This window comes from Puma concolor, chromosome C1 (assembly GCF_028749965.1).
Source record: "Puma concolor isolate L17-30 chromosome C1, mPumCon1.1.hap2, whole genome shotgun sequence".
NCBI classification, from domain to species: Eukaryota; Metazoa; Chordata; class Mammalia; order Carnivora; family Felidae; genus Puma; species Puma concolor.
This window is the reverse complement of record NC_141674.1, coordinates 150,701,504-150,714,399: the sequence shown is the minus strand read 5'-3', so window position 1 is coordinate 150,714,399 and position 12,896 is coordinate 150,701,504. Positions and strand designations below refer to the sequence as shown.

Below are 12,896 nucleotides of genomic sequence, written 5' to 3'. Positions count from 1 at the left end.
CTCCCTCTCTCTCTGCCCCTCCCCCACTCATGCTCTGTGTCTCTCTTCCTCTCTCAAAAATAAATAAACATTTTAAAAAACTTTAAAAAAAAAGAAAAGACATAATCTTTAAGACTGAGAAATGACACTTCAATCTCTGATGGAGACCATATTCTGAAAAGTCAGCCTTATGTCCCTCTACTGAAGGTGTGTTGGTATGGGGCAAATATAAAAAAAGGGAAGAAGAAGAAGAATGACTGAGAATTTATAGTCAGTGACTTAGAATTTGGAGGAAGGCGGGTCATATTACTATGCAGTTGGCAAAATTATACTTAAGGAAAATTTGAGGCTGAATATGCTTTTAAAATTCCAGGAGTATAGGGACTCAAGTCTTCTTAGATGAACTGAAGTATTACTTAATTCATAATGTTTTACAACTTATTTTTATTTTTTTTTATTTTTAAAAGTTCTGTTTTGTTCTCTAGAGACTTTTTATTTTGCAAAAGAAAGAAGAATAAAGTCTACATAATAACACTAGCTTTCCTCATAACAAATAGCTCTTTCTTCTCCTTCCCTGACATTCTTCCTCCTGTAAAACCTTGCCTTTATCTCCCTTCTGCCATAACCCATATGCTTCCTATCTAGTCTTTCTTTCTTCCATCTATGTCATCATATATACCAACCACTCCCGGTTCCTGATCCTCATGCCTCAGGCCGGGGTGAACGCAACAACGTCCCAGCTTTCTTGACTCCTGTCTTCCTACCATGTCTGTAAGTCTGATAGACCATGAGTCTGTCCTGCACACACCTTCTAGAAAACTTCCCTGCAGCTGTATTTTCAGTAGAACGGGTCCCTGCTTCAAAGCTATAGGGAACGTTTCCCATGGGTCTTAACTCATCTCTCCAAACCTCAAGGCTATTTGTTGTCTGGTGTCTCCCAGAACAGTAGGAGTTGGGGCTTCGTCTGAGCCCCATTTGTCTGCGTTCCACACCACTCTTGGCCTTGAACTTTCTCTTTTCTGGTCCCCTCACCTGAAATACCACTGTCATCCTCTCCACACATCTACATCCAACATAGCCATTAAGGACTTCTATACTTCCAGCCTTCAGTGACCACTCTCTTTTCTGAACTGTCCCAAACCCACATCTGTGTTATGCAATTTTTTTTACCTTAGTTATACATCAGTTGACTTGGACATTAACTGCTTTACTTGTTCCATCTGGTTTTTTTCAGCAAAATGGTAATCATCTTGAGGGCACAAATCCCGTTTTACACTCATCCCCCAGAGCTGACTCCACACTGATAATGTACAATAGGTACTTGATAAATTCCAATATTGATTTTAAGGAACAGTTTCTCCCACATTTTAACATCTCTAAAATTGGGATGTGTTTTATGATTAATGGTGTCTTACAAATGCTGTCAACTGCAAATGTATGAAATCGGCTGTAACTGTACATGTAGTTGTCACCTGAATTCATTAAGTTCACCATTGGTAGGTAGTACAGGTGTTGAATGTAATTGCCATTTTAAAATACCTTCAAAAAGTTTGCACTATGATTTGATACTGAAATGAAAAGTTATTGTGTATGCAGAAATGTACCAAAACAGAGCAGCAGGGTATCAATTTGATATCAGTGAAGCAAACATTCATTGTTGAAGGAATGACTATAATTCTGTATTCCGTGCAAAGCAACAACCAGCTGCTCTCTGTGACCTAAGAAATGATGATACTTACAAGTAAAGGAAGCTACTATATTTTGTTACTGAGATGCAAGCAAAAAAATAAAAAAGGCTTTTATATGCCAGGCAGTGCAACTGAGGGCTGGAGAATTTGCCAAATCCTTCAGAATGTGTAAATAATTTTCAAAGAAATGATAGACTGATACAATTGATTTAGATGTTGCACAGAGCAATCTTGAGATATTTTGTCATAATATCATTGTCATAAAATAATGGTGTGTTTTATAATTGATGCCATCTTAGATTCAATAAAATAGGACATGTATTTGTGTGTGTGCATGTGTGCGTGCCTGTGTGTGTGTGTGCATGTGTGCGTGTGTGCATGTGTATCTTGCTGGCTTTGTTGTTTGATTGATGGTATAGTGAATTTCTTCTAGACTCAATTTAATTTTATTCATTGGAGCTTAATGAACATGATTCATGGATTCTTCTGGTTGTATTTTGTGGTTGTGACTTTAACTCTTTGCGTCCTCACCAAAGGAACTCCGGTCTGAGGTGGAACTGGAAGTGTTAGGAGACACGGAGGGACTCAACCTGTCTTTCACAGCGATCTGTAACAACGGTGCCCTCTTCCCACACCAAAAGAAATGCTCTCACATGAAGGTGGGAGACACAGTAAGTACAGGGTCAATAGGTTGTCTGAAAAAAAATATTCAGGTAAGTCAGAAGTTACCTTATTGCACCGAAGCTGAATTTTTTTCCTTTCAAGACTTTCAAAAGGAATTTTCAAAAATTTCGTAAGAAATGCTTTTGGAAGAGCCAATCCCCATGCAGCTCTGTTTCCTCCCATGCATTTTGGGAGGCTACAAGAAGATAATTAGAGTTTTCTTTTCCAGGCTTCATTCAACGTGACCGTGAGTATACCAAACTGCGAGAGAAGAAACAGGCACATTATCGTAAAGCCCGTGGGGCTGGGGGACACCCTAGAAATACTTGTCAGTCCGGAATGCAACTGCAATTGTCAGAAAGAAGTGGAAGTGAACAGCTCCAAATGCCACAACGGGAACGGGTCCTTCCAGTGTGGTGTGTGTGCCTGTAACCCTGGCCACATGGGTCCTCGCTGTGAGTGCGGAGAGGACATGCTGAGCACAGACTCCTGCAAGGAGGCCCCGGATCACCCCTCCTGCAGTGGAAGAGGCGACTGCTACTGTGGGCAGTGCATCTGCCACTTGTCTCCCTACGGAAACATTTATGGGCCCTACTGCCAGTGTGATGACTTCTCCTGCGTGAGACACAAAGGGCTGCTCTGCGGAGGTAGGCGGCGTCTAAGTCCACCTCACACTGTGGCTGTGCAAGTATCGAGGAGGGGCCTTGCATCCTTTGAACCTTCCACAGTTGCCTGGGCATAGTAGGTGCTCAATAAGTATTTGCTGATCAAGTGAATGTGTTAATCTCTAGACGTAAGGTAACTGATCTTCTCTTGTAGTTTTTCTGGCTCTTACATTCTCTTGGGGTGAGATGCCTGCCAATTCAATTTACATCTCTATTGTTGTTTCCCTAAGAATAAGTAGGCAAAAGAAGGTTCTTGGGTTATTATCCAGACTTTACAAAATTGCATGTAATCTGAACTCTATTATCTTCCAGACTTTCCTGGATCAGGTTTCCAGATATCTTACCCATCTCTTCTTAAAAAAAAAAAAAAGGGGGGGGGGCGCCTGGGTGGCTCGGTCGGTTCACCGTCCGACTTTGGCTCAGGTCATGATCTCACGGTCCGTGAGTTCGAGCCCCACATCGGGCTCTGTGCTGACAGCTCAGAGCCTGGAGCCTGTTGCAGATTCTGTGTCTCCCTCTCTCTCTGCCCCTCCCCTGTTCATGCTCTGTCTCTCTCTGTCTCAAAAATAAATAAACGTTAAAAAAAAATTTTAACGTTTATTTATTTTTGAGAGAGAGAAAGAGAACATGGGGAGGAGGGGCAGAGAGAGGGAATCCCAAGCGGGCTCTGAGCCATCAGCTCAGAGCCTGACGCCGGGGCTCAAACTCACAAATGAACCATGAGATCATGACCTGAGCCAAAATCAAGAGTCAGACACTTAACGACCGAGCCACCTAGGCACCTCTTAACCAACTCTTTGGAAAAATAAAAAGCAAGGCTGCTTAAGGAGCATATTGCCGAGGACAAGGGACACAGAAATACTAAATGAACTTTCAGGGCCTTCATTCATTCCACACATATTTATTAAACACCTTTTATGTGACAGATACTAGATTAGGCACCGGGTATAATAAAGATGAATAAGGATATGTGTGAAGAACGCTATGGAATGGGTAAAAATGAGAAATTGCTTGGAAAATTTTTAAGATCAAGAAAATTTTGGGGGCACCTGGGTGGCTCGGTCGGTTAAGCATCCGACTTCAGCTCAGGTCATGATCTCACGGTCCGTGAGTTCGAGCCCCGCGTCGGGCTCTGTGCTGACAGCTCGGAGCCTGGAGCCTGTTTCGGACTCTGTGTCTCCCTCTCTCTCTGCCCCTCCCCTGCTCATGCTCTGTCTCTCTCTCTGTCAAAAATAAATAAACATTAAAAAAAATTAAAAAAAAAAAGAAAATGTTTAAATAGCAGAAAAGTGTATGTTTTAAAAATCCTTTGCACATGGAAAATTGCTACAGTTTAAGACCTAGTCTAAGAATAGTTTAAGAATAACTATTATAAAGTCATTCTGATATATATCCATATATTTAAGTATAATCTATCTGCATAAGAATTACAAACGTGTTCATATTCTTTAAAATGATATAAATTTGTGTTACAACTGGAATATTAACTAACTGCTGAATTGAAGCTCCCAATGTCTCCCTTTTTCACAGTGTGTGAACAGTCAGCTTTTCAAAACAGAAAGCCATTATCTTTAAAGAAAACTAAGCAAGTTATGTTTTCAAACCACAGTGTCGGGAACATATAAAAGAGACTGATTCTCGGGAAAAAAAGGCCTGAGAAGAGCAGCCTCAAAGAATTCCAGGGTCTTTGAAAAAACCGTGTGATGCCTTTGGAAGCGTACCTCCATTTCATTTCTTTGCGGTGGCTCTTGCTACCAACAAGTTCCTCCGAGGCCGCCTTCTTTCTTCTCCCCAGAGAGCGAAAAATTTAGGGTCTGTCCAGACTGAGACACTTTTCTCTCCCCTTTCATTCAGAGGTCTATTTCCTTATTTAATGGGTGTGTTTCCAAACCCATATCAGTTCTCTTCTCACAAGATTGCAGGCAGGAGACAGCCTGAAGCCTGCGGCTGTCACCATGTCTTGAACAGGATATGCTCCGCAGATTCCCAGATTGCATCTCTCATAAAACTCTTTGAATAAAATATGTTCTCAAAACATTTGAAATTACCTTTCAACAAAATTCTATGTGCAGCCTAATATGATATGATAGCGATAGTACCCCTACCTATATTTCACCCTTTAAATCTTAAATCAAAGAATTCCAGAGCAGTGCTGAACTGTGCTTAGCAACACAGTTCTTACCGTTTCTTAATGGTCTTCTACTGCATTTGGTACCACGTATGCACACGGAATTGAACTCTTTAAAAAGAGTGGACTTGATCTGTGCCTCGTAGTTTGAGAGGTCTGGCAGTAGGGCCTCTCTCTGTATCAGATACAGTGATTGCTAGAGAAGTTCTGTCTAGATAATGCAATTATTTCTGCAGTTGGACTAAGAAAACTTCACCAATGCCCGGTTCCTTCATATTTGGGGATACTTTACAATTCTCAATCATTACTGTTTCTCAGAAGCTATTTTGTTTGTAGCAACATCGCAAAAGATGTTACTAGATCATTAGTAACTTTCTCTTTAAAAAGGTATAATAAAAGCAAGTACTATTATTCAAATTCAACAAATAGTTGTGGAGCACCTACTAGGTGCCTGGCATCGCATTTCGCGCAGGGATGGAAACTGTGACTTGCTCTGTGGTTACTGTCGTTTGTAACAGAGGCCAGAGTGTGCTACCAATTCACTTCTCGTGCAGATCTCTCTGATTTTACAACTAATTCGCCCTGCAATGTGCCACTTCTCTGAAGGGCTATTACCACAAGGTTCTTCGTGTACTTTCTTTCATCCACCTATAAGTACTCCATTGATTTATTCCCTTGCCCAAATTCCATTAGTCCTTTGTATTTTGATTCTAAGAGACGGGAAACTAACAGGCAAAAGGCATTACAGAAAATACTTCCTGCCATTATGCACTTACAATTATCAGTCAATGGCATTCCAGAAAGATCTATCCCTCTGAAAAGAGCCTAACCATTTTTTTTTAAATCTTTGTTTATCATCTTGCCTCTTCATGAAGCCATTGTGTGGGTCTTGTTGTTCTTTTTGTGGTTGTGGTTATATGAGCAGGTACTTTAGATAATTGGTTGCTTGTGAATATCAACTAGCAACAATATGGTGGATGGTTCTGGAAAGCCCACAGAAAGGTTTCTAAATTCTGACAGAAGCTCTTGGAAGAGTTTTCTAAATTTCTGCTAAATAATTCTCTTTTTGTAAAGTTTATTTATTTGAGAGAGAGAGAGAGAGAAAGGGGGAGAGAGAGAGAGAGAGAGAGAGAGAGAATCCTAAGCAGGCTCCACACAGTCAGCGAGAAGCCCAACGTGGGACTTGAACTCATGAACCATGAGATCATGACCTGAGCCAAAATCAAGGGTCAGACACTTAACCAACCAAGCCACCCAGGCGCCCCTCTGCCAAGTAATTCTTACATGCAGTGATACACTTGGGCATTCGCAAAGGAAGTGCACATTTCATTTGACAATATTTATAAATCATATTGATTTTCTGGAATAAACTTCAATATAGAAATCTATCCCTACTATGAGAATAAGTTTCCCCTTTTGCTGAGGAAGGAACAAAAAGCAATTGTAGTTTAGAGGATAATTTAGATGAGACATGTCTGCTGCAAGTTCCCATGTGTCTCCTCCTTCAAGCAGCTTTGCTCTGCCCTGGGTTTCTGCAGCTTTGCACTCATTGATCTCCTACCTCTCAGTCGTCCTGGTAAGATCCTTTTTTCTGATCACATTTTAAATGCTGATGCTCTCTAGGGCTTTTTTCGCTCTATCTGCTTTCTCTACCTGATCCACAACAGCTTTAATTGCCATCTGTCTCTGATGGATCCAAACCTCAAAACTCTCTCTATAGATATAGATACATAGATACATATATCTGTCTATTAGAATGTCCCACAGGCCCCTCAAACTCAACAGAGCCAAAAATGAACTCATCATCTTCCCCACCCAAAGATGCTCTTCTTCCTCTGCTTCAGAACAATGTATTCATTCAACAATTAAGCACTACTCTGTGCCAGGCACCACGGATAAGGCAGCAAGCATGAGCTGGCAGCCTCCATTCCAGGTCAGTAAAAAGGTTGCACCGTTCACTGAGCAGCCCAGTCTGGTTACCTGGGGAAGATTCCATCCCTCTCTCTCTTCCCCTCTCCCTCCACCCTGGCAGCAAGTACACTATGCCCTTGCACTATTCCAACCCCTGAACTGTATCCCCTTTCCTCTCCATCCCCACTGGCACTGTTAGGGCCTCATGTCTTCTCGCCTCTACTGCTGCAACACCTTCCCGAGTGGTTTTCCTATCTCTCGTCTGACCCTCTCTACTGATGCCAGGATATTACCAGACACATATCTATTTGTTCAGTCTCTCCTCTACTTAAAAGTCCATAATTGTCAGGATAACAGGTCTTACTTTAGCCCATAAAGCTTTTCATGTGATTTTTGTGATGTGATGTGATTTCTGACTTTCCATGGATCTTTCCAACCCCCGCCTCCTCCAACCTCCCCTCCTGCCACAGCTCCTGTGCACCATTGGCTCTGTCTATATGAAACTACTCTGGGTAACATGCAGGTCACACAAGGGTCACCTGGGTGGCTCAGTTGGTTAAGCGTCCCACTCTTGGTTTCAGCCCAGGTCATGATCTCACAGTTTCATGAGTTCAAGCCCTGAATCGGGCTCTGGGCTAGCAGCTCAGAGCCTGCTTAGGATTCTCTTTCTCCCTTTCTCTCTGCCCCTGCCCCACTTGCACTGTCTCTGTCTCTGTCAAATAAATAAATAAAACTTAAAAAAAAAAAAAAAGCCGGTCCCATGATTACACACTTCTGTCTTTTACCTATGCTTTTTTGTCTGCTTAAAATGCATATAAACATCTTCTACCTTTTATCTGTATCTTCCAAATTCAGCTCAAGCATCACCTCTTCTGGAGAGGTCTCCAAATCTCTGGTCCAATTTGGAAACTCTCCTTCTGTGTACATAACACTTATCACACTGCAGTGTATTTATTACTGGTGGTATTTATTTGCCTGTCTCCAATACTAGCCTATAAGCTTAGTGACCTTATTTAATTTTGTATCTTCATGCCTAATGCAATCTTTGGCACATGATATATGCTCAATTAAAGTTTCTTAAACAAATGAATTTGTTGAGCATTCACTGTATGCCTGCAGGACATCTAATTGGTGAATGTGAAGTAGAAGATTTACACATTATCTCATCTGACCACACCGCTGTAAGATTTTATTCCCTCTATTTGATAGATGAGGCTTTTATGATCACTCAGCTTGAATGATGTAGAGGTGGGTATTACCCAGGTCTGTGCTGCATCTCTATCTTATGGCACCATAATTAAAAGGAAAAAATTGTAAAAACAATTTAAATACACACACACACACACACACACACACACACACACAATCACACCCCCTCCCCCCCCCCCCCACAAGTTGCTGTTATAGGCTTCTGGATTATCTCATTTCATCTGGCTCTAAGTTCTGTTTGATATAACATCAGGTAATCAAATCAGTCTTCAGTTAAGAGACCAGATCAATAAATATACATACTTAGCAAAATTTGTTCCATAAAATATATCTATGCTCACTGCTTCCCCTCCCACCCCCACTCAACTTTTTTCTCATTCTTCTTCTTCAGTCTTTCTAATGGTGTTTAAAGGCAAAGAGAAGGGGCGCCTGAGTGGCTTAGCCTGTTAAGTGACCGACTTACGTTCAAGTCATGATCTCACGGTTCATGGGTTCGGGCCCTGGATCGGGCTCTGTGCTGACAGTTCAGAGCCTGGAGCCTGCTTCGGATTCTGTGTCTCCCTCTCTCTCTGCCCCTCCCCTGCTCACGCTCTGTCTCTCTGTCTCTCAAAAATAGACATTAAAAAATGAAAAACAAATAAATAAATAAAGGCAAAGAGAAAAGATGGCCCCAGAATCAGAAGTGGCGTGGGCCCTAAGCATCACCTGGTGTTTGTTTTACAGATAACGGCGACTGTGACTGCGGCGAGTGCGTGTGCAGGACGGGCTGGGCGGGCGAATACTGTAACTGCACCACCAGCACCGACGCCTGCGTCTCGGAGGACGGGGTGCTCTGCAGCGGGCGAGGGGACTGCATCTGTGGCAAGTGTGTTTGCACGAACCCGGGGGCCTCTGGACCCACCTGTGAACGTTGTCCTACCTGTGGCGATCCCTGTAACTCCAAACGGTAATGTCTCAACTTCCCTTGGTCTCTTTACTCGGACCTCATATTGCTTTTGGTGGGTTTGTTCTCCGAGCATCCGCCCAAATACACAGACCCACAGGGCCCCTGTGATCGTCAACCTGGAACGTCAGTGTCGGACTTGACTCTTTCTTTGTCCTGCTTATTATCCAGGACCACAGTGTCACTCACATTCCTGCTAGAAACAAGCCTGGGGAAGCTGAGCTGATGTCCCACACTGATAACATCAGGTGGCCTTTCACTTACAATACCAGCCACACAGAAGGAATACCCTGGAGGTAGACTGAGGACATCCACATTCAGTACCTTTTCAGGGGAAACAGACAAGCTTCTTTCTTATCTAGAAGTTTAAAGCTTGACCTTCCTGATTCATTCCTATCTATAGACTCGTGGAGGCAAAAAGGCAGAAAGAGGATCTTGGCTTTCCATTTCTTCCCTCTTCTTTACCTCTCGTGCCTTTTGGCACCTCCCTCTGGTTGTCATTCTACACAGCTATTGTGTTTTGTATTTTCTTTTATACCAGATGAACAACAACAACAACAACAACGACATGTTTTTGTTTTCCAGTAAAAAAAAAAAATCTATTCCTTTGGTTGCTAGCTAACTTCTTCATGGGTAGTGGGGGCAACATTTATAGGTCAAAAAAAGCAAGTCTCCAAATGGGCTGTGTGATGACACTGCAGAATATAATTTATTATACAGTGAACACTGCTTAAGCAGTTCATAGTTTCGTTAACTCCGTACCCAACATGGTAACATTTGCATTTCCAGTGTAAACTAAGTAAGCAAATCAATATTCACTCAGTGACTCCTCACCGTTCAGGTGTCAAAACTTCTCTGTCACTGTGCCTGGACATATGCCAAGAGATGTGTGGGGACATAGTTAGACTTAGTTGAACAGAATTAAATGTAAAACGTCCTTTCAGGATGTTTCTCCCGTTATTTATCTGCTTCACCTTCTCAGTAAACATGATTTAATTTAAATCTGGTTTATAGAATGTGAAATTAACAAACCAGGTAGTTTGAATTTGAGGGATCAGGTAATCTCCTTGGTGTTTATGTTAGCTTTGAGTGTTTATATTAGCTTTGAGATGTGTCCATTCTTCCATTTATTCATTCATACATTCGTTTATCAAATAGATATTAAGTACCTACTGTTCACCAAGGGCACATAATGATGACTGAAACAGTTATAGTTCCTGCCATACCAGGTGCTAAGAATCTAGTGGGAAAGACAGACATTTTTTAAAGTAATTATAATGATATCTGAGCTGACAGTTACAATAAGGGATATAGAGGGGACTGTGGCACTATATGGCAGGCCTACCACCCTAGCTTGGGCAGACATCAATGAGACATACAAACGGTAGAGGTTTTAAGGGTTTCCACAATGTCCAGCAGACCCCTGCAAAGCCACTCTAAGTAAATATATAACCTAGATAAATGCAATATACTTGCATTGCAAAGGCAATTTCCAGACAAGACTTCTCTCCCCACCCCCACGTAAACTGCTGCTTCTTAGCCCTTCCTACAAAGGAATTCAGAGGTTTGCACTGTAAGAGAACTAACTGGCAGGAGTCAGGGAAGGCTTGCCTAGGGCACTGCAGTTTCAGCTGATACTGAGGGAAACACTGATGGCACGGCTGTGGGGAATGTTTCCAGCACTTACAAGAGCATACATTTGCATGGCCTGGGGAAGAGAGAGAGGCAGGATGATGAGTGCCCATAGTAAGAGAACTTTGGCTGTTTTGGATTACTCCATACAGAATCTGGTTATAAAGTGATTTTTAGCACAACATTAATTCAGAGTCTGAGTTTTACTCTGCTGTGGAGACATCATTAGAGAAGCTTAATTCCTGAGCTATGTTCTTGAAAATACACTTTTCTGTAAGTACAGTTCGTTTATTAAAAAGCCCACATTAATGGGGACCCAAGCTGTAACCCCAGCTTTTGAAAATATGCCTATAAGGCTTAGACTCATTCAAAATAGCTACAGATAAGTGAATCTTTGAAATAGCCTTTCATGACATGTATGAATTCTTAGAATTCTTCTCAAAACAGATGATTTCTGTTAAGAAATTAAAACTTTGTTTAGTCATGAATCATATTTTAACAGCATAAACCTTTCCCAGGAAAATGTAAAATGAACAACAACCACCAAAAAAAAAAAACAACAACCCTAAATCAAACACCAATATAAGTGTGTCTTATTATTGGGTTTTTTTTTGTTTGTTTCTTTGTTTGTTTGTTTGCTACTTAACCAATCAGAAACAATTATTAGAGATAAATGAGGATAACAGCTACTGTCAAGCCTGGTTCAGGAAATACTGATTACTAAATGGAATCAGAATAAAGCAGTTTCCTCTTGAACATCACTCAAATATCTTTCTGAAAGTAATAAAAAGCAACATCCTTTATGAGACACTCCTACGTCATGAGCCATAGTAACAGCATTAAACCATTAAAGCAATAACCCAGCTACATATCTGTTTTCCAACAACATGAACTGATAAACTCTACTGAATAATGTTCACAGGAGCTGCATTGAATGTCACCTGTCTGCCAATGGCCAGGCCCGAGAAGAATGTGCTGACAAATGCAAACTAGTTGGTGCGACCATCAATGAAGCAGAAGGTTGTACTTGTCTCCAGTTGCTTTCTTTTTCTTAGCATAGGTTTTGAGAACAGAAACGCCGTGAAGTGCTTTTCAGTAACTAATCTCATTTGAACCAGGGCATTAGTTCAACACTAGTTTTGTTGTTGTTGTTGTTAAGTTTATTTATTTTTTGAGAGACAGCGGGAGAGGCAGAGAGAGGGAGAGAGAGCATCCCAAGGAGGCTCTGCACTGTCAGCGCAGAGCCTGACACGGGGCTGGAACTCACGAACTGTGAGATCATGACCTGAACCAAAACTGAGAGTCAGATGCTTAACTGACTGAGCCACTGAGGCGCCCCAGCAACATTAGGATTTAAGAGTAAATGCATTCCGTAAGGCTAAAAACATGATGGCTTGGGACACAAGCAATTTAAAGTCATAGCTATTCTATTTGGCTTCAGCTCTGTTGGCAAATTCACCTCTGCTTCACAAAAAACAACTGCAGAGAATTCCAGAATGCTATGTTTTTAATTAGAAAAGAAGAAAATTTGAAAAACAGCTAAATGTTAATCTCTTAACCTGAAATCATCCTCTATCATCTGATTGCCCTATTTGAAGACTGGACAAGGCAAAGTATGATATGGGTTTCCTGAGAGCAAGCCTCAGGCACAAGGCAGTTTCTGGTTAGTAGCCGTTTATTCCTCCATCCCTTCTCTGTGCTTTCTGAACATGAGTGTTACATGGCCACCCTTAATTCCCTGTTGCCTCACTCCCCCAAAACAAGAAGGGCCTGTTATCTTTAAGTGCTAAGCAAATTCTGCTCTTGCTTTCACCTGTCATTTTAAAATTTAATTATTTAAAATAAGATTCTTTTTAAAGGCAAAATGTCATCTCAAATACTTAAATAGGTTGTATTTTAGCTGGCAAGGCCATTTAAACAAATAATTTGTAAAGAAGATGCCTGACTCTTCCTGAAGGGCCAATCTAGGGGGATTAGTTTTTCCATCATCCCAAGCTCTCTGCATTCCCATCTTGCTCAGGCAGAACCGCTCGCTGCCCTACACACATGAGAGCAGTGACCAAGATGTATCTCAGGCG

General features: G+C 41.6%; 1 protein-coding gene across 11 annotated transcripts in view; it reads left to right on the top strand.

Moving 5' to 3' along the window:
* Positions 1-12,896, top strand: part of ITGB6 (integrin subunit beta 6) — a 133,002-nt gene that overhangs the window by 100,295 nt on the left and 19,811 nt on the right. For all 11 annotated transcript variants that reach the window (XM_025929084.2, XM_086718743.1, XM_086718741.1 and 8 more), the window contains 4 exons: positions 2,204-2,338; positions 2,560-2,977; positions 8,967-9,189; positions 11,741-11,838. In XM_025929084.2, coding sequence (XP_025784869.1) covers positions 2,204-2,338; positions 2,560-2,977; positions 8,967-9,189; positions 11,741-11,838 — 874 coding nt within the window. The remainder of the gene's footprint in view (positions 1-2,203; positions 2,339-2,559; positions 2,978-8,966; positions 9,190-11,740; positions 11,839-12,896) is intronic.